The 21,155-nt window shown below is 48.2% G+C and overlaps 2 protein-coding genes and 2 non-coding genes across 8 annotated transcripts in view; all 4 read right to left on the reverse strand.

The window, feature by feature from the left end:
• Positions 1-103: 103 nt before the first annotated feature.
• On the reverse strand, positions 104-2,600 carry LOC101794508 (putative mitochondrial transporter UCP3). Its single transcript, XM_005025525.5, has 6 exons — positions 2,088-2,600; positions 1,770-1,980; positions 1,442-1,639; positions 1,067-1,168; positions 797-977; positions 104-620 (listed from the first exon to the last, which is right to left on the reverse strand). Exons 1-6 carry the CDS (start codon positions 2,211-2,213, stop codon positions 515-517), a joined length of 924 nt encoding a protein of 307 aa, XP_005025582.2. The 5' UTR covers positions 2,214-2,600; the 3' UTR covers positions 104-514.
• A 774-nt stretch (positions 2,601-3,374) lies between these two features.
• Positions 3,375-21,155, reverse strand: part of C2CD3 (C2 domain containing 3 centriole elongation regulator) — a 48,229-nt gene continuing 30,448 nt past the window's right edge. Inside the window, exons 24-33 of one of the 5 annotated variants that reach the window (XM_072032935.1) lie at positions 20,351-20,489; positions 18,627-18,694; positions 16,798-17,003; positions 16,260-16,360; positions 15,247-15,423; positions 14,072-14,214; positions 11,538-12,564; positions 11,021-11,114; positions 7,922-8,003; positions 3,375-4,278 (exon numbers count right to left, since the gene is read on the reverse strand). In XM_072032935.1, coding sequence (XP_071889036.1) covers positions 3,992-4,278; positions 7,922-8,003; positions 11,021-11,114; positions 11,538-12,564; positions 14,072-14,214; positions 15,247-15,423; positions 16,260-16,360; positions 16,798-17,003; positions 18,627-18,694; positions 20,351-20,489 — 2,324 coding nt within the window. In that variant the 3' untranslated portion in view covers positions 3,375-3,991. Of the gene's footprint in view, positions 4,279-7,921; positions 8,004-8,048; positions 8,085-8,978; positions 9,377-11,020; positions 11,115-11,537; positions 12,565-14,071; positions 14,290-15,246; positions 15,424-16,259; positions 16,361-16,797; positions 17,004-18,626; positions 18,695-20,350; positions 20,490-21,155 lie in introns of those variants that run through there. The other 4 variants (XM_072032934.1, XM_038178431.2, XM_072032937.1 and 1 more) reach the window with 4 other exon arrangements.
• Positions 4,739-4,810, reverse strand: TRNAP-AGG (transfer RNA proline (anticodon AGG)). Its single transcript has one exon. It is a non-coding gene; the product is annotated as a tRNA-Pro (tRNA).
• Positions 6,086-6,157, reverse strand: TRNAP-AGG (transfer RNA proline (anticodon AGG)). Its single transcript has one exon. It is a non-coding gene; the product is annotated as a tRNA-Pro (tRNA).

Consider the following 21,155-nt stretch of genomic DNA (forward strand, 5'->3'; position numbering starts at 1 on the left):
AGAACCCCTCACATCCTGATGTTGGTCGTAGGGGGACCAGATGAGCTTGGAGGGTTTTTCCAACCCTAACGATCCCGTAGGATGAAGGAACCCCGAGTCCCGCTGCGCTCTGACCCCATAGGGGTGATTTATTTGGAGAATCAGTGAGGAAATCCCAGGAATCACCGCGTTCCCACATCCCCCAACGCCATCCCACCTGCCCACACCTCTCCGTCCCACTCATCTCATCCCCGCTGCCCCCAGGAGCGATGCTCTCTGGGCTGGAAACCCTACAAACATTTTTAATTCCCCTCTAAACTCCTCTCTGGACACCTTTTCTCCCACGTCCCTACAAGCGGCTGCCTGCAGCGCCTCCGCCCGCCTCGCTGGTCCCTCTCGGGGCCCCTTTTGGTCCTCGGCATCGTCCCCATCGTGCCGGGGGGGGGGTTCGGCCTCGCTGCCCCCCCTCTGCCGCAGCATTTAGGGGAATTCACTCCTGCACCTCGCCCACGCTGGCGAGAGGAGCTGGAGGGATTCAGGAAGGAGCCGGCCAGGCCAGCACCGCGGCGCGTTGCAGCTGCTCGTAGGAGATGAACATCACCACGTTCCAGGAGCCGAGCCGCAGGAAGGAGGGGACGAACCTGTACGGGGGGCAAAACGGGGCTGAAAGGGACGTCCCCAAAACCCCAAAACCCTGCTGGGGGCATCCCAAGGGTGCTGAGCCCCCCCCCGTGCCCGTGCGTGCCGTAATATTGTGTTTTTTACCCCCCACTGCCTGTGCATGTGGCAATTTTGCGTTTTTTTACCCCAAACTCACCCCTTGTAGAGGCCGGCGAGGCCGTCCTGCATCAGTAGGGCCAGGAGGCAGCTGGGGACGTTGCGGTACTGCCCGGGGCCGGCGTTCATGTAGCGCGTCTTCACCACGTCCACCGGCGACGCCACCACCGTGGCGCAGAACCCGGCCCCGAAAGCGGCCACGAAGTGACAGGGGACGTTGTCTGGGGACGAGAAGGGGGTAAAAATGGGGCCGTGAGGGTTTTAGGAACGGGGAACGGCGCCCGGTGGCGTCCCATGCCCCCGGCCTCACCTGTCAGCAGCTGCGCCCGCAGCAGCGCGTCCTTGATCAGGTCGTAGGTGACGAGCTCCCCGCAGTTGACGATGGCGTTGCGGGCGATGTTGGGCAGCGTCCCTGGGAGGGAGGGAAGGAAAAAGGGCGGTGGCACCAGGGACGGTGCTCGCAGGGGGGAGGATTTGGGAAGAAATTAGGAAGAAATTGGGAAGAAATTGGGAAGAAATTGGGAAGAAATTCTGCCCTCTGAGGGCGCTGAGGGCCTGGCCCAGGCTGCCCAGAGGAGCTGGGGGTGCCCCAGCCCTGGCGGCGCCCAAGAGTGGGATTTTCATCTCCCTTCCAACCCAAACCCTTCTCCTCTTCCCTTCCCATTCCCAAACTCGCCCCCTTTACCTCTCCAAAGCCCTCGGACTCCCTCCTCCCTGGCGATGGTTCTGTAGGCGTCCACGGTGCCGCTGTAGCGCCGGGCGCTGTCCGGGATCGCCCCGTGAGCCTGGAATCGCACCTTGACCACGTCGGTGGGTTGGGCGCACGTCACCGCCACCGCGCCCGTGGTGCAGCCCGCCAGCAGCCTCGCCCCCAGCCCCGTGCCTGCGGGAATACACCCACGGGGGCAAATTTGGGATGCGTTTTAGGGTCGGCACCACTGCGGCGAGCTCAGGGATGGGGTTTGCGCCCGCGGCACCGCACGGGGAGGGGTCCTGGTGGGCGCCGCACTCACTTTCGGCCCCTTTTGGGGTGTAGAGCTGCTTGACCGAGTCGTAGAGCCCGATGCGGATGGAGGCGAAGCTCATCTGGCGCTGCAGCCCCGCCACCAGCCCGCTGTAAAGGCTTCGGGGCCCCTCGGTGCGCACCATGGTGCTCAGCGTGCCCAAAACGCCCCGGTACTCCACCGTGCTGGGGCTCCGGGGGATCCGCACCTCGCCCTGGATCTGTAGGGCGCCGAGAGCATCACCTTACCCTCTGCCGCCCTAAAATGAGCCCGTTTGGGGGCTTTTATGTGTTGTTTTTTTTTTTGTTTGTTTTTTGTTTTTTTTACCTGCAGCCTCACTTTGGCGGTGTCCAGGGGGAAGGTGCAGACGTCGGCGATGCAGGCGGCCGTCCCGGCGCTGAGGAACTTGACGGCTGCCGGCGGGGGCACCTCGGGGGGCTTCAGGCCCACCATGGCTGCAGGGGCTACAAGGGAAGGCGGAGGGGCTTCGTTCAGGCTCCCGGCTTCGGGACGGAGGTGACGATTTGCTTGGGTGGCTCCGGTTGCCTTGGGGCAGGCTCAGAAGTCAAATCCTTTCCCTTTTTCTTCACCCGGGGCCTTAGTGTGGGGGCAACGCGTCCCCGGCTGCCTCCTCACACCCCCCTGCTCGCAGCCATCCCCCTGCTCGCCAGCTCCTTGGCCCTCCCTTTATATAGCACCCGGGGGACGTTCCAGCAGCCGCCGGCGTCGGGTGACAGCAAAACCCCGTCCCCCGGTGGCATTTGAGCTGCCTGGAATCCACGAGGGGGTTGCTGCGCTTCGATCCCTGCTCCAAAAACGCTCCTGCCCCGCTGGGACCCCCCCCGGGGACGGGGAGCAGGGGCACGGGGGCAGCTCCCACCCTCCCGGCCCTGGCAGCGGCCGCGCGTTTGTCATCGATCCCAAGCAGCTGCTGAGCGTGTTTACCAGCGGGATTTCCTACAACAGCCACCACAACGTGTCCCCTGAGCTCACGTGGAGCGACCCCAAGGCAAGGACCCGAAGCAAAAACCTTTCTGTGCCCGTGCCCAGGCTCGGACAACAAAATCCCCGCTGGGCAAAGGCTCGGGGTGCAGCTCAGGGCAGTGCTGGAGGCCGAGGATGGGATGAAAGCTCAACAATTATCCCTTTTCTTCCCTTTCTTGATGTTTTAAAACTCACAGCCCTGCTGGCACGGTGCTCCCGACCCCACCCTGGGGTTTTTGGGGAGGAGGAAGCCCTCGTGGTCCTCCTGTTCTTGCAGGGGAAGCTGAGGACGTGCGGTACGGGGACGCTTGGCACAGCGCAGCCCAAGGGGCTCTGGAAATGGTTTCACCTCCCCGCATGGATAAGGAAAGAGACACCGGTGGTGAATTACGCATTTAGGACTGGCCCACGAAAGACAGAAATGTAGAAAAGGGGCAAAAAAAGGGATGATGAAACTGGTTCCCTCCGTTCTGACCCCAAAATCCCAAAAGTGGGGTTTTAAAGGCAGCTTTTTTCCAGGGAGGACGGCCTTGGGCAAGGCAGCAATGCTGTCCCCTCGCAAAGCACGGACCTTTACGGGACACATGAGGGCCCTGAGGCTGCTGTAGGACCAAGCCCTGCTCACCCGGAGAGAAGAAATCATAATTTTATTGAAACACACAAACAGTGGTCGAGGACTGGTACAAAAATAACTTAGCTCGGTTTGCATCAAAGCCATTATCAAACACATACAAAAATAATTTACGTTACAAAAGTGCCACACTGCTTGAAAAAACCCTTCTGTACACACCCCAATATTTTACAGGACAACTTGGTCTGTATTTACACGAGCACCTCGCACTCACAGAATCACCAAACTGCCTCCCAGCAGCGATTTTGGGGTGTAGGAGGCGGGGAGGGAGCTCATCTCCTCTCCCCGTCCCCAGCACACGCGGGCAGGGAGGCAGCAGCCCTCAGCTCCCCGCAGGGACCGATTTTTAAGGTATTTTTAATGGTTTTTTTTTAAGGTATTTTTAATGGTTTTAATGGCTTCAACCTCCTCTGGTTGAAGACAAAGGAGCTGCCCCAAAATGGGGCGCTTCACCCAGCTCATCAAAAAAATAAAATAAGAGGGGGTGGAGAAACTTTTGGAGAGATTTCACAGGAATGAGGCTCAGAAATCGAGCAGGTGCCACCCTGGGAGTTGGCCTCATGAGGTGCAGTCTCTGTTTCCCTTGGCCGACCCCCAGGCTCTGCCTCCCTTTAAATTACCACCAATTAGACAAATTAAATATCAGAGATCGAAGCCAGCTGCTGCCTTCTCCTCCCCCGGAGGCTTCAGCCTTTCCCTGCGTGGCAGGCAGGAGCCGTGGCTTGGCCATCAGCTGCTCCGGCCGGCCTCTCACCCTCACTAATCCTTCTTGGAGAGCTGAGCAGAGAAAATCCGGGCAATTCTTTGGGCTTCTTCTTCTGAGATCGCTGCTGGGGCCAGCGCTGGCCTCTGATGGTTCGGCCTTCGGTAGGGGATCCCTCTCAGCACAGCTCCGTGTCGACTCTGGGGAGAGAAGGAACAAAATTTTAGAGCCCTGCGAGCTCTGCCCGGTGCTGGGTGTGCATTTTGGAGCCTGTGAGCAGCTGGATAGGCAGAAATCACCCTCCTGAGGTTTTCCCTTGCTCATCGGTTCTCCTCCAAGGGTTTTTTCTCACCCTGCACACTGAGAGGCATCCCAGCCTGTGTGGGTGCTCCTCGTTTCTGGAAATATCTCAGTATCCTTCTCAATATCCCCATTTTCTCCTTCCCAGGTTATACCTGAGTGTCCGTTTCAAACAGAACCACTGAACAAAAATCCCCAGCTTCGGAGCCCTTCTCTGGCCACGCTCCAGGGCCTCGATGTCCTTCTGGGAGTGAGGGGCCCAAAGCTGAACCCAGCACTCGAGGGGCGGCCTCAGCAGAGCAGAGCCCAGGGGGACGAGCACCTCGGACGCTGTTGTGGCCTTGGTGTCCTAAAAGAGAAGGGCTCGTCCGGGATTTGAACCCGGGACCTCTCGCACCCTAAGCGAGAATCATACCCCTAGACCAACGAGCCCCACATTTGGGGTGCTGAGGCAGCTGAGGACCCAGCCCCGGGTGCCCGTGTGGGATGTGCGGTGCGGGGCTGGGACCTCGCTGCCCACAGGGCCGAGGCTCTCCCGGGGGCCGGCGCTGGCTGGGAAAGCTGACACCAGCCCGGCCTTTGGCCCACATCCCCGGGCTTCCTCCTCCATCCCCACCGAAACAGAAATCCCCAGCACAGCAGGATGGGCTCCCGAGGTGAGCAGCTCCCTGCCCAGACCCTGCTGGGGCACCTTTTGGGGAGGAAAACGGCTTTTTTAGGAGTAAGCAGTCTGTTTTTTTTCTTGTGCCGGGTTCAGACGGTGAGCACGCCAAGTGGCAGCTCTGTCACAGCTCTGCTGGTGAAGGAAAAGAGATCTGAGGAACAAAACACGGCCTGCCCTGCACGGGCTGGGTGTAGCTGTGCTTGTTGGAGCCCAGGGTGAGGGATGAGGGGCTCGCGAAGAGCCTAAAGCTGCTGTAACACCAGTTCCACGTCCCACACACAAACAAGGCCAAGAGGCTGTCACCCCACACCGACATCTCCCAAATTTAATCTTCGGCTGTGCTGCCCCGGCCTGGCAGGCAGGAGGGCTGATGCTCCCCACCACGGCTCGCTGCCGTAACCACTCGGGTGATTTCCCCTTAAATGTTTCCAGCCCTCATGTGCTGCTTTGATTTTTCCTATTACAGAACCACAGAGAAAACCAACACACGAAAGAAGTGAGGGTGACGGAGCACTGGGACAGCCCAGGGAGGCTGTGGGGTCTCCTTCTCTGGGGATATTCAAGGCCCATCTGGATGCCCACCTGGGCAGCCTGCTCTAGGGAACTGCTTTGGCAGGGGGGTCGGACCCCCCAGCAGCTGGACTTCCTCACGGATGTCCCAGTGCCACTAAACATGGGGTTTTAGTGCACAAAGAAACTCCCATTTCAGTGAAAACCTAAAGTATTAATTGGAAGAGCCCTCCAGGATCACCTGCTCCAACCACCCCCTACCACCAATGTCACCCCCAAACCCTGTCCCCAAGCACCACGTCCAACCTCTCCTTGAACACCCCCAGGGACGGGGACTCCCCCACCTCCCTGGGCAACCCGTCCCAAGGCCTGACCGCTCTTGCTGAGCAGAAATGTCTCCTCATTGCCAACCTGAGCCTCCCCTGGCACAACTCGAGGCCGTTCCCTCTGCTCCTGGCCCTGGTTCCCTGTGAGCAGAGGCCCTGCTGGCCACACAAACCTGATGCCGTTGGCCTTGGTGTCCTAAAAGAGAAGGGCTCGTCCGGGATTTGAACCCGGGACCTCTCGCACCCTAAGCGAGAATCATACCCCTAGACCAACGAGCCCCACATTTGGGGTGCTGAGGCAGCTGAGGACCCAGCCCCGGGTGCCCGTGTGGGATGTGCGGTGCGGGGCTGGGACCTCGCTGCCCACAGGGCTGAGGCTCTCCCGGAGGCCGGCGCTGGCTGGGAAAGCTGACACCAGCCCGGCCTTTGGCCCACATCCCCGGGCTGCCTCCTCCATCCCCACCTCAAGGCGGTGTTTGGGGAGGAAAACGGCTTTTTTAGGAGTAAGCAGTCTGGTTTTTTCTTGTGCTGGGTAACGCTCACCGAGATGCCGGCGCTGCTCGTGGGCTGCCTGGTTCTTAAAAAGGAGGACACAGGTGGGAACGGCTCGTTTGTCTTCACGTCCAGCAGTAAAGAAAAGCAAACTAGCTATAAATTAGTGTAATTAAAAACCAACTCCTCATTTTGTACTGTGAATGATGTAAATGACACGCACAGTGCTACAGAAGACTTCAGACCACCCAGGAAAATATCTAGGGCCTGTGATCCTCTAAAAACAGGAATTTTTTCAGGATGAATTTTTCAGGATGATAAATTCTTATCATCCTGAAAAAAATACATCAATATTTACAAGAATCCTTTGTTTTTCTCTCTGTTCTAGGATAACCTTGCCTAAACCAAACGTAAGAAGCTGAGAGGTATTAAACACACACCTGGCAACATCAGGAGCTTAAAAGCGAGGAAAAAGAGGTGCTCGCTGGCCACCCCACCTCCTTGTTGCTCTGCTCAAGGCTGTCCAGAGAAAACGGGTCAGCAGCTTTTTCTTCCCACCCTGCTCCCTGAGCAAACTGTTTGGGAAACAGCTGAAACCTCCGTGTTGGCTCACGCTGGCTCTGTGCAGCATTTGTTAGCTGTTCATGGAGAAAAACGTTCACAGGGAGAGCTCAGGGCTGGAGAAAGGCTTCCAATGTCAGCGCGCCAAGGCAGCATCTGCTCCTGAACTCCAGCTTTATGTAGCTGCAAAGAATTTATACGGACTGCCTCATTCCTTCACCCAGGAAGGCCTAAAAAAAAGCCAAACCAACCCAAACACAGCAAGGAATTCCCATGTGGGAGCTACGTGCGATGCTGCAGGAGATGCGGGTTTATATTGGTGAAGGTTTATATATTGTCTGATGGAGAACTTTTGAGATTTCATTACTGAAACTAGAAGTTTCCTGGACAGTGCAGATCCTGCCTTCTAGAAACTGGTTCCCAAATTCTTCTCTCACACTCCTGACTGCCAGTAAACGAGGTGGGCTTGCAAAGATACCACTTGCACGGTTTTTCAGACAGAGAGAGGTGCCCAAAATCCAGTTTTTGCTCCAGTTTTTGCTCCAGTACTTCCCTTTACAGCTATTTTTCTTTGAAATATGTGAATTCCCTACACACACAGCTTTTAGCAAGGCATTTTGGCCTCAGCGCTGCATTTTTAGGGTGCATTTTCCTCGGAAAAATGCGAGAAGAAGAGGACTTACGCACAGAAGGCTGCTTTGCTTTCCTTTTTATAGAAGAGGCTGCGATACAGCAGGACACTTAAACCAGCCTGGGCTTACCTACCTGCTGTGCGCCAGGGGTTTGAGCAAAGCAAAGGGATTTATTGGCATTTTGGAGGTCCTGGGGGTCGGCTCGTTTCAAGGTCAGAGAATCTGGGTGAGCACCTTGGCAGCGAGCAGCATTTCAGCCCTTGCTTTCAGCAAGCGTGACAAGTTTTGTCTGCACGCTGACGCAGGAGTGAAAGCAGATCTGTGTTAATAGGCTACAACGCAGTGACCTTGCACCTACTTCGGCTTTCCGAACAGCAAAAGCTTCGTGTCCCAGCACAGACAGCATGCCCTGTCCCAGGCAGACGTGGGGAATACAGCTTCTGATCACGAAAATGAAGAAGAACGTCAGCGTTTCTGTTCAGCAGGTTAAGAGGAGAAGTTTACTGGCTCTGGGGAACTTGCTTGAGGAAAAAAAAGGAGAGCTTTCATGGCTGAAACTGAAAGGGGAGCAGATCAAGAACAAACCAAGAAAGGATGTTTGGACCTTTGCAGGCCAGCTGCAGTTTTAGAACACCTCAAAGGTGCTAAGTTTGTGTTATAAAAGCGTTGTTTCTAGTCTAGGCTGAAGGTACAGCCATACAAAATAATTCCTTATGCTGAGTAAAACTGGTTTCAATGGAAGTTTCTTATCCTTTTTGCAGAAGCGAGGAAAAAATAAAGATATTTTAATGCAAAGTTTAACTCTCCTGGATTTAAATACTTGTTTTTCCCCCCCAAACAGCTTCACACCAGTAGACTGGGCCACTCTGAAAAGCAGCAAACCCTAACACGGGCTTCCCAGCTAGCACCTCATTGCAATAATGTTTTATTTTTTTGCTCTAGCATGTGATTACCTGAAACCCTAACCAGAATCAGCGCTGCAGTGCCCTCCATGTGAGTGGATGTTACCTAAAAAGACATTTTTGACTCAAAAACTCATCACTGATATATAAAATAGCACAGAACATATGAATGCAGTTCAGGCAGAGAGGGAGGAGAAGAGGGAAGAGGTTACAGCCAGGAAGAAGATCTGGACCATAATCTGGGCCACCTACACAATGGCTCTGATTCATTAAAAAATAGTTGTAGCTTTAAAGTAACCACGATACAGCGCTGGATGCTGTTAAGTTTAGCATCAAAGTTTTTCCCCAGGTTATATCAGGACCAGCCGGGAAAAGGGCTGAGAGGAGACAAGTGCAAAGCTGCTCCCTGAACTTGAGACGGGGCAGAAATCGAACCTGGCCTGCGGGGTCACAGCAGGTGACAAGAGTGGAATGGGAAAGCCAGGAAGGACCTCAAGAAACTGGACATGAATCTGATGTGGTGGAGGAAAAAAGCATCAAACATTTGTTTTTTTTACATTTTGTGAGGCTCTGAAAAATTCAGGTCCCTGCCACGTGGCCTGAGCAGCACCTTAAGTCCCACAAGTCCTCGCAGCACGACTTGGGAGAACCTTTTTGTCTCAAAATTCTGCCATCTCCTCTGAGGTGACCGCCCGCTTCGCCTCCTCACTGTTTTTTCCTCGCTTTGTGGAGAAAGGCAGGGAAAGCAGGGAGTCAGGCACCGCGGGGAGAGGTGTGAGGAACGCCAGCAAGGCCAGGAGGGAGACTTGCCAAGCGCCATGTGAGCGCCGGGGGACTGCTGATCTTCAGATGATAACAGCTCAGATTTCGGCCTCGCCGTCACGCTGGGCGTTTGCTGAACTGTGCGGAAACTAAACAAAGCCAGATTTAGAAACTGAGGTTCTCGGTGCTAGCTAGGAAGAAAAATAAGAGAAAGCAGCTTTCCTGAACGGCGGCGTAACGCTGGCATAAACGTAAAGCTTCCTGCTCATCACATCGGGCGCTTGATGGTGGCTGATAGCGTGGGGCAGCACTGAGTCCTTGTCTAAAAAGTGATACTGCCAAAGATTAGCTCTAGTTACTCCTGGAATTAAGCTGGTTTAAGGTCAGCTATATCCCAAACGGGGTCTTACTAATATCCTCCCTAATTATTGATTACTTTTAGGGGTGTGTTCCTAGCCACTAAGCTTAGCAAGAGAGGGAATTAGAATAAAATTGGTGTTAACAGCAAACCATAGGTTTGAGTTCTGTTTTGCAGATGCACAGAAGGACAGGGTGCTTCCAGGAAAAAGCAGAAGCTTTCAGAGAAAGCAAAAGGTGGAAGAGGCAGTGAATTAGAGAGTAAGGGGGTATGGACAGAGGGGAACACGGAATTCAAAGGAGATTCCCCAGGAGAAACATGCCAGAGATTCTGCTTGGGGTTTTAGGATTTTATCTGCTTTGGGTTTTATCTGAAGTGTTTAGATATGGCATGAAAAGTACGAGCACTGAGACATACTGCAGCCTAGGTGTTATTGTCAAACTACATCCAAGGACCCTGAAAGCACACTGTGACTGTGTCTGCTCTGTATTTTCATCAGGAACAAGTTTCAAAGGCTTTAGGAAAGGATAAGCCTTGTGTAAATAAGAAAAAAAGATCATTTTAACAATGCAACACAGCAAAAATCCATGCATTTTACCTGCCTGTAAACATGTTCATTAATTTCAAATAGTTTCCACTACTCCGGAGCTATTAGACCCTGCCTGTTTTTCTTCTGTTTGATCAAGCAAGCTGCTTCTGATTACATAAATGTTCCTTACAGAATTTGTTTCATAGGTCACAGGGAGGGGAACGAACGTGTTATCTGTTCTGGGAGCAGTAAACAAATGGCCCACATGGTGCAGCACCGAGATCCACATCCACAGCCCTGCTGAGGCTGCACAGGAATAACGGTTAGACCCCAAAATATCCGAGTCACAAACCTTCTGGGAAGAAAACGGTCTCTACTTCCCTGCAACAAGTGAATGTTTATGCAAACAAAAACATTTATGAAGCAATAAAAGCAATTATCAGCCTGTCTAAGTACTTCTACTACTCCCTCTCCCTCCATCGAAGATCAGGAGTCAATGCCTCTCAAGGAGGTGCTCTCTGCTGCAAACTCCCTATTTTATCCCAATTTAAGAGGTATGAATTGGTCATAATTAAAGGTATCCCCCAAATTAGGCACCCTCTACCATGTTAAAGCACAAGGAAGTGAGGAGCACCTGCTAATTCCACTGACGCCAGGGGAGGAAAAGAGCAACCCCCCTGACTACATGGACAAACACAAGCATCACTGACAATGTTGAATCATGAATTTGAAAATGATTCTCCTTGAGAGAAGAGGTATCAGAGAGATTCTCCTTGATTTGGAAGCTGTCACGACCTCTAACCTCAGCGCTGACAGGCAAAAGAAGGGAGAAGTGCTTCCATTCCTGCTCGAACAGTCGGATTCTGTTAAGCTGGGATAAAAAAGGAAAGGATGCCTCGTACTTACCGTGTAAGGACGAGAAGAAATGCTGAGCATCCTCATGGAGGCTTCCATCTGCTGTGGTGGAAGGAAGAAGTTGGGAACAACAACGGGCTCAGGTCTGAGCAGAGCTGTTAAGGAACAACCTTTGGCAGTGTGTGACCACACAAAGCTCAGCTGGGCTGCAGGAGGGCAACGAGCCTCGTTGTAACAGCTCCGAGTGGATCCCTGATGGTGAAACTCGTTAATTTTAATCATTATGCTATCATTCTGAACACTGAATGCTGGTTACAAACGGCAAGGAAGTCCTCACTACACTCCTGAAACACAACAAGGACTTAATTAGATGATTTTAAGACCCCTTCCAACCCAAACCATCCTTCATATGACTTCTCCTACCTTTCCTGGCCATCAGTTCTGGACTTATTTCACAGGGAAGAGCTCCACACAGTGAATTTCTCTTTCCTGAGGCTGACACAACTCTAACTAAGCAGTAAGATACGCTCCTTGAATGCAATGTGTGCTTAAGGAAGGGGAAGGATACAAAACAATTGTTGGTTTCTCAGACTTTCCTGACTCTGCTGGTGGTGGATCTTCATGGCTTTCATCAGAAAAGGCACCAACGTTTCCTTTCAAGCCTGCTTGGGCAGATAAACTTTTCGCACAGATCTCATTGGAACCACTTTTTTCCTCATCTTGATGATCTTCACCTAAAACCTCGCCATTTTCCTTCTCTCTCACTGTGGTTTTTGGAATGGTCAAACCAAAGACTCCTGGAAATTCCAGAAGCTCTTCGGAGGCTGCATGAAAATCTGCATTTTGCTTTATTTGCTCAGCGTTAAATGTTCTATCCCAGCTGCAATTTCCGTTTTCTACAGGGCCACCAACTGTTTGATGCACTTCTGAGGAACGAGCAGAACGCAGCAGCTCCTTCCCAGTTTTTTCTGTGACACCGTTCAAGCTCTTCAAGCCTTCTGTTCCTGCCCAAGGACTGCTCTGCTCTGTGCAGGGGCTGATACACGGGCTAAGAGCGATAAGCACGCTTCGATTGTCACCTTGCGGTACGCTGGCCAACGAGCTGCTCCTCCTCCTGTTCCCTTTCTGCAAACAATCTGCATCCCCCTGATCTTCAGGCCCCACGTTTAGGGGCTGCTGCTCAGCGCCCAGTTCCACTTCGGACAGCACGCTGGACCAGGGACTGGTTTTGTCCGTCAGGGTTGTTATTTCATTAAGAGTTCGTGGTTCTATGACATCTTCCTCGTATTCTTCTTCGCTGGGGGGCTGGGTGGCAAAAACACCTTCATCTCTCCGCATGCAGCCCGTTGGCAAAGGATGCTTGCTTTCAGGGACAGCTTGGTCTAGCAACTCCTGCAATATGTGTCTCCCAAAAGAGCACGGCAGCTGCGTATCGCTGCGAGAATTCGTTGAGTCTGACTCACCCTGGCCTTGATGCACTTCAGTTCTGGCTTTTCCACCCTTCTGGTGGGGAACACGAGCAGCACTCGGCTTTCTGCTGTTGTCTTGATGCCCAACAGAAGAGTCTTTGCTATTTTTAGTGATAGTCTGTAAATCTGATTAATAGAAAACAGCATCAGTAAATGCACAGGGCAACCATTCGCCTTGCAGCTGATTTACCTGGGCTTGCTGCAGAAAATCGGTTCAACTTACCAACTCTGATCAAATGACAGGCAATTTAAATTAATTAAATACTCATAAAACAGAAATTCACTCAGGATTATTGTTCAGTTGTTGTGGCAAAATTAAAAGGACTGAAAACGAGGAGCTGCCCGTGCTCCAGACACGGGTTCTCAAAAAAGATTTTTGGATTAGGAGCCTAGACATTAAGAGAATATAAATCCTGAAAATATCAGTGGATTTTACGATTTCTTTAAAAAGCCACAATCACCTCGTTTTGGTGCCTAGTTAACAGATCCTATTCAATTCTTAAATTCTCTGAAAAATTAGTTTGCCAGTGTTAGGTTAAAGAGGAAAGTACTGTTACTCTGAGGCAAGTGAAAAAGTCTTGCCACGAGGCAATGCAAGGGGGGAGGACATTTGGAAAGGAAGGAAGAGTTTGAGACAGATTGTAGAGGAGAGTACAGTAAAAATAATTAACAGATGAGAAGGAGAACGACAAAAAAGCAGAACCCTGGAGAAGAAAACATGAGAAAATTGAGGTGGTGATACAAAAGCGTCAGGTTCTGGCATAACAGAAACGTGCCCTCCAGCTCCACCTCTTGGAAGTGGTGTTTCCCTGCAGGCAGCTAGAGGCAGAAAGCACAAAATAGCTTTCCAACTGGCAGCTCCCCGAGCCACAGCTTCTTTATTTTAGAAGTAATAGCATGATTTGGTTTCCTAGTAGTTTTACTCTTCACTGTGCCTCTCTCTCTGGTGTAACATCACAGTGGCTTGAGTGGTTACGCTAAAATAAATTAAGTGCAATCAGCAAGCAGTTAATGAAGAAAGTTAGAATGGAGCTGGGAGAAACATCAGGCAAAGTACAAATAATATAGATCTGAAAACAAGGCATACAAAGAGATATGACTTCCTTCACTGTTGTGTCATCCCCTGGCCTTATTAAGAATGTTTTTCTGTGTACTAATAATATGAAAAATTAATCACACCGATGCCTGTAAAGGACTAAATGGAATGAATATGATAAATAGAAAATAAGCTGTTTACTGAGAGCTTTGTCTCACCTATTACAAGAGCTTTATTTTTGCTGTTCATCATAGGGCATAAATTTCATGTGCAAACAGATCTATGCCAATTCCTCTCAGCAAACAGCCACAGGCTCAGCTCAGAACCATCCTGTGGATATCCCTTTTTCAGAACAGCCACTGAAATTTCGGTAGAATTTAGGCTGTATCTCGTGAGGGCCTTCATTCCCATCTTACCTGACATCTGAGTGTTTCAACTCAATGCTATCATCAGAGGTCTGAAAATCTCTCTGAAGTGTTCCCCCAGTGGACTAATCCCTGGTGACCAACACCAGGGATTGGCCTCGATTACGTGAGAAATCTGAAGATATTTTAAGGCAGCTGCTGATCAAAAGTTCCAGGCCAAGTGCCAACTTACCATTGATGAGGTTGCTGACCTGAGACACCAACTGACTCGATTTTTTCAGGAGATGGTATCCGTTGGGATGCGCTTCTCGGCTCCTCAAGCCTTGATGATCACTCTCCTGCTCTTCATGGCTTGGTTTGGGTGTGTTACCGTAACTGAAGTCAGGAAAAGACCTGGTCAGCTTCTGACTGAAGTATCTCTGAACCTCATCCAGCTCACTCAAGTTGTTTCTGTAAGCAGTGGTAAAAAATTGATAAAAGCAAAACCCAAAACCACAACCAGCCTACGGCAGGCTGGTTCTATTTGCATCATTCCAGTCAATTGCAAGTAAATAAGCAAACACAGGAGTAAGGATTATTACTGAAAAATAGATCAGTAGATGAATGCTGAGGTTGCTCTACCTAAGCAAAAGGATGCTTTCTCAAGGACAAATTTAGGTTGGAAGTTAAAAAAGGAGCTAGTTTTAAACGTACTCACTCAAAGAAAGTTGGATTGGAAATGACCTTCCAGCAGAAGTGTTAACAGCAACATTATTACTTTGACTTTATGACTGAGCAGATAAAAATCTAAGGATTTATATCTGCTGAAGTTCTAAGGATTTTATGATATATTTCTTGTGGTATCTGGGGAAGGGATGGAACGACTCAGAGTCTCTTTCAGCCCCATATTCCTACAGATAATGAATAATTTTCTCCCAAAATTTAGACCTGATCTATAAACCTAGAATCTAGTCAAAAGGAAAATAGGTGCTTCTAGGAAGAATAAAGGCATCCTGCTGGGAAAGGACATCCAGCTACAAGCACGATGAAAGGGCTCACAGGCTTGTCCTTCTATCCACGAAAAGAAACTCAAAGGACTGTTGGCTTAACAGTGTGTGCTGTGTTACAGATGAACAGAGATGGATAAAGCAAAGCATTCCACCTAGATTTGAAAACACTGCTCTTACTGTTTCCTTTTGGAGACTCACGGCATTGCTAGAGCACCTCAGTCCTAATGCTGAGTTTCCCCCCAGTCCCTGCTTTTCCAATTTCATCTCATCCTGCTGTAAATCACAGCTCCCTCACTGATAACTTTTAATTACTTACTGTATATTTTCATTTCCTTTAAAACAAGAATTCTTAAGTTTCAAGCTCCACTTTGCAAATCTAAGGCTTTGCATTACTATTTTGGCTACAGCTCTGCCTTACCTGAGAGCAGTTAGAAGAGAAGCACGTGATGACAGCGATAACGAGTCCACCTTGGCTGCCCGCTGTGCGTTTCCCTCCGCTTGCTGCAAGGACTCGTGAAATCGGCGCACATTCTGCATATGCTCTTCATGACGAAGTGCGTGTGGCTTAGGGGAATTAATTCTGCTCGGAACAGGCCTACATTTAACCATAAAAAGCAGTTTGAAACCTCTGATTTTGGTAAGTCTGCTCACTAAGAACATGCAACAGCTTTAAGCACGCTAAAGAGCCACCGGTGGGTGAAACTACCTTTTCCAAATGTCATCAAAAATGGGATTTACTGAGTGTTTCAGATTTACAGTAAAACAAAAAAAAACCCTGCAGCCGATTGGGGATTCACAACACCCACCAGCAGCTGTCAGTCTGGCTGTTCAGGCCAAATAATGCTGGCCCATGGACCCTCTAAACCTCAAAGGCATGTACAGGAGAAATATAACCTCTTACATATGCTAAATAAATCAAGCATGAATTAAGATGCTCTCTCGCATGTTGCTAGCTACATAAACACACCCTGGTGCTTGTTTTAAGGGACATCGAGCAGAATTTCTGCAGGATATCTGACAGTCCTAGTCCTGGAATGTGCAATACCACAATTCACCAGCCAGGAGGTATGGCAAAATTAAGGGGATACACCAGTAACACTCAATTTTAACTTCTTACTGTAAAAAAAAATATTCTTATAAAGGCTTGGAAGAAATAACTGCCAATTTTAGAATTGGCATATGATAAATCCTAAAAAAGAAAGCTGGAAATGCAACAATCAGGAATCATCTGTGAGAAAAAGAAAATCTGGATTTTGTAGAAAGGCCCCAAGATTGCCATCTCCTGGGCTACCCGCTCACCGGTAAAGGGAATTTGGTAAAATCTTTAAGTCCAAACACAGGGAAAAGCCTCTGGCAGGGCTTTATGTTTTCAGATACGTGGACTTCTGAGTCCCCAAAATGATCAAAAAGACCCATAGGCAGTTGACTTACAGTTCTCGAGTAGGAACGCTAACTTCCTTTGACAAGGTATTTGACATCTGCTTGGAAAAGCTTGAAACATTACTGGGAGATACTGGGAAGCTGTCTTTCACCTGGAATAAAGAGAAACACCACAGGTGAGATTTCCACGGTAAGAAAATAAAGAAATTAAAGCACTGTCTTGCTGAGGTAACAAACAAAAACTTAAGTTTTCTGAATTTAAATTTTCGAAGGATTTTGTATCACTGAGCCAAAATACCTCTTAACAACACTCTTATTTCAGAGACATTTATTCGAAGGCAGATTCAAATATCAAAATACAGGAAGGCTGTTTTAAACCTTTGTTCATTTGTAACCACAGCTTCCAATTTACATTCGGAACCGGAAAGTTTCAACCTTCCTGAACAAAGCAGGCATAAAAAGGGAAATGTGGCATATTTTTAAAGAATGGATTATGTGTCTTTTGTTCATTTCTTTAGAAACCTGGAGTCAGTGCTGATTATTAGGAATCTAAGCAGCTAGGCACGGGGTAAGAAAGTCAGGTACATACTGAAGAATTTGGAGTTTGGGTCCGAATCCTTGCCTGCTTTTCTTCTTTGAGGTTATTTATGTTTTGAAGGGGGGAAACTGCTATTTTGATCTGTCCTCGGCACTGCCCACTGAAGTCTGTAATATTGTACCACCCGCACACCAGCTGGAAGCCAGAAAGAAGAGGAGAAAGGTCCACAGATGCAAATCCTATCACCCGCTCAGTCTCTGGGGAAGAAGAATATAAAGCACATATTAATTTAAGCTGTATGAAAGTGAAACATTTTCAGAAATGCCAAAAAGTCAGTTATACAGGCCTTGAAAGGGAAAGACATCTTATAAAACTCAAGAAAAAAAGAAAAAAGGGTTAAAGGCTGACAGCTCTCATGAGGTAAAGAACAAGAAAATAGTAAAGAAAAAAAAAAAGTGGTGTTAAGAATAGGGTTTAAGAAAATACAAAGAGCCTTAGATCTGTTTTTTTACCAGCCTTCAAACTAAGATACCTGTGGTGTCTGGCTGAGAAGAAGAAAAAATTGTTTCAAGCAATTAAAACAGCTTTGTCCCTGCAGATAAACCAAAATGTCTGTCCCTATTGTGGTTGTTGATAACCTGAATGCTGACACAGGCAGTTCACAGCAGAACAGGGGCCTCGCTGCAGGTTTGGGGAAGGACACGAAGGTAGTTCCCAGTCTATGCAGCACTTTATCAGAAGGACTAGTTAACAAAGGGTTAGAATAAAGTGAAAAATATTCAGTTTGAAAATGGACTAGAAATAAAAGACAGCCAGAGGCTTGTAAAACTGAACCCGAAAGCCAATCTGATGACCTCAGCAAATGCATTCTGCCTCCAGAATTGCATTCTCACTTCAGAAACTCACATTTCTTCCCTTCTCGTGTTGCCTAAGCTTTCAAAAAACGCCCGCTGGCATTACACTGTTTCATTTCTTGTGCAGCATTTTGTCTTTTCTGTCTTGCAAATTTATCTGAAGTGCAGAACAAACAATCCTACCCAAGAAGAGGATGATATTTGGATTATCTTAGCAATTGCATTCAGCTAAAAATGTCTCTGCAGAGACAATGAAAGAGCAGGGCAGGGAGAAGGATTGGCAGGAGGATCGCTGTGTACACACAGCACTCCGCATAAAGCAGAGAAAGGCTGAGTAACACAGAAGTTTATTTTTGAAGCAAAAATTCTGCCAGATGAACTTTAATATATGAAAAGAAATGGGGAAAAAGATCCAGATTTTAAAGATCACGTTGTAGATGTTTGAAGTAAAGAAGTAGGGCTGCCTTCCCAGCAATAAACACACAGACTTTTAAACATGTGCTGGGCTGGTATCCATTAAATATTGACGTATCTGGGCTAGCAGCAAGACAAGAAAATACCAATTTGACCCGTTAGCAGTAACTTTTATCATTTAACAATACACAGAAGGTTTACTAAAAGTGCTTACAAAAAGCTTGTATTTGTTATTAGGCCTCCACCTGGCCCAGTGACTGCTAATACTGGAAACAAAAATAATTCTTAAAACATACCCATGCCACTGTAACGTTATTTGAATGCAATTGCAGATAAAACACAGTAAAGAATGTATGATCAGTAGGAAAATCCAGCCTCTAAAATGCTGTCAAATTAAAAAAAAATGGAAATGCTAATGAACCAAACCTTGCCAGAAGATAAATAGGGAAAAGAAGGATGCTGAGGGGCAGGAAATCAATGTGCATTTGTCTACAGTATTCTTCTAGTGCAAGGCCAAAAGTATTTTTAGAATTCCACTCTTTAATTTACTTCAAGTCACCCAAGGAAAGGGATGCAGAAAAGCTCTCCTCAATAAAGCCCCACAAATTTTACCTGCTGCTTTGTGCCACACTTTGAAGACCAAGGTTTGCTGTGGATCCAGCAGAAGTTCTTTGGATAATCTGTGAAGACAAAAATGATATTTTGTTATGTGAAGTAGGAAAAAGAGCAAGTACAGTGAAATGTCTCTGAAGATTCAGTGCCACTGTATTTACCCAGACAAATCAGTTTCTTCCTGGAGCAGAAAAAAAGTAAGAATTTGCCAAGTCCTCAACTATTTTACATGGTTTGGGCTTTTGATTATTCAAGAAGTTATTTCCCTCTCCTCAGTCTTGTTGTAGATTTAAAAGTTAGGACATGGAAACCACAAGGAATCTTAGGAAAGAGAAACGGTCTCATGCCTCAATAAGTACAGAGACAGCAAAACACCGGGGTTATGGTTGAAAGCTGTAAGATATGAAACTGATTTCTGGAAAACAAAACAAAACAAAACAAACCCTGAACAATGAAATGACAAATATCTTAGCAGAGCAGCTTTTAAGTTGCTTAAAGCAATTCAGATATGAGTTGGAGCATAAGCAACCTCTGAAACAAACCTTTCATCTTCAGCTATCAGTCTTGCAATGGTTTCACCTTCATCTTACAATTCCCTAAAGCCAAAAACCCGACTCAACAGTCTGGTAGGAAAAACCCACTCCTGGGCAGTCACAGGAGTGACTGCAAGCACCGAGTGATTTACAAGCATTCTGTGGTGGGCAAAATAAACTGAATATGCTTTCCTGTTGCCTGTATCTGACTTGTTTCACCTAGTTTAGAAAACACCCTTGGCTGTTGCTTTGGAATTAATTTAAGATGTGGTATAGAAGCACTGGAGAAACAAGATTGCAAACACAGGTTTGTTGCTGACTGTTACTAGGTATAAATTGATCAGCTGAGGTGCTTTGGAGTGGTCAACTCAACTGCTCCAACCCAGGCTCTGATATGTTTGAGCCATCTGAGCTGTGTTTGCTATACTGATTTGTCAGTCACAGGAGAGAAAGAGGCTCCTGGAAGGAATTTTATCCTGCTCTAAGACTGGCCTCTAACACAGGCAAAGAGACACACTGACTGGAGGTGCATGCATCTCTGTAACTGCACAGAAAGCCAAGGGTGAACAACTCTGAGTCAGAAACCTAATTTCCAGATACAAAAAATTAGGTGAATCCCACCTGAGAGCTTTGGTCCTGAAGCAGGGTGTAATTTCAAGGCATGAAACGAAGTAAAATGTACAGAAAAAGCCAATAAACCTGATCAAATCTTAATGAATCTTCCCAAGAGACCTTTAGCCATGACCAGCCCCTTCCTCTAGATGGAGAAACTACGGATGAGTGGAAGCAAACTGACTCACCAAGGTCTTAAGCTGCAAAAATGGCGTGTAGCCAGGGTTCAAAATGCCCTTCCTCACGTTAGCTTTAAGATCAAGCTTCCTCACGTAACTTTTTACCCAGGGTAAGCATGTGGCAATTGTAAAACATGGAAATAAGCATTTGTAGCTGAGAGAAGCTGAACAAGACAGCTCTTCAAAGCTGGCCAAAGCACCTTTTGGAGCTCGCTGGATAAAAAAGCTGGAGCTTCTGAGTGAAAGGGAGTCTAAGCTAAAGCTGATAAAACCCAAGAGCAGGAAATAAAGCAGTAAGCAGCAAGGCACCCCTAATTGGGTGTGTTATTTTCACACTTAGCCACTGGCTGTCAGACCCAGAGGCTCTGCGAGCACGTCTGTGCGAGTCCACACCTCGTACCTGGCTTGCTGCTGAAAATCCCAGACGGGTGAGTCTGTGTTTTCTATCACCGAGGTGGTTACTGGAGCATCCGCGCCAGCGACAGCGAACGTCACACAGCTGCTGGGTGCTGTTACTTCACGCTCTGTGAGAGGGCTCCCTGAAATTACATGGAATTAAATTCAGATTTGTCCAAAGGATAAAAAGCTTCTTAGTAATTTCTGTGGAAAAGAAGTAAAGGTAGATCAGGCCAGCAGCTGAAAATGCTTTATGTTTACAAAAAGGGGCAAACGTTACACAAACCTTTTATAGAACAGACACTGGAATATTTTAGGAAGGAACAGAGAAAATGTTTGCCCAAGATCATCTGAGAAGTCAAAAGCAAAGCTAGGAATAATGCCCAGATCCCTGGGATCCTATTCCAGCACTTGATTACTAAGAAAGTGCTTGTGTGCTCCCACCAGCCCTGCTACTGCATCAGTGGGAAATCTGAGAAAAAATGAAATAAATAAATCTCATGTAGATGAGGCCTTAATATTCTGGTCAAAACATCAAAGATAAGGAAGGAAAAATAAATCGTCTTCATGCCCTAGTCCAGGGAGCTACACAGCTGAAGTTGTATGAAGTGGCTTCAGCAAATACTTAATTTGGTTTTAAATAATTTGGTTTTAATCCATACCCAAACTGGATCTTTGTGATGGCTAAGGTGAGTAGCTAGGGCTGCAATTCACTCTGCAATGCACCTATGAAAGCTTTAGGAAATTCCTTGCGTAAGCATAGCTCAGGGCTGGATACATGACCACTTTCTCCCTCATTTGTCCTGAAA

Source organism: Anas platyrhynchos, chromosome 1 (genome assembly GCF_047663525.1).
Source record: "Anas platyrhynchos isolate ZD024472 breed Pekin duck chromosome 1, IASCAAS_PekinDuck_T2T, whole genome shotgun sequence".
In the NCBI taxonomy this organism is placed as follows: Eukaryota; Metazoa; Chordata; class Aves; order Anseriformes; family Anatidae; genus Anas; species Anas platyrhynchos.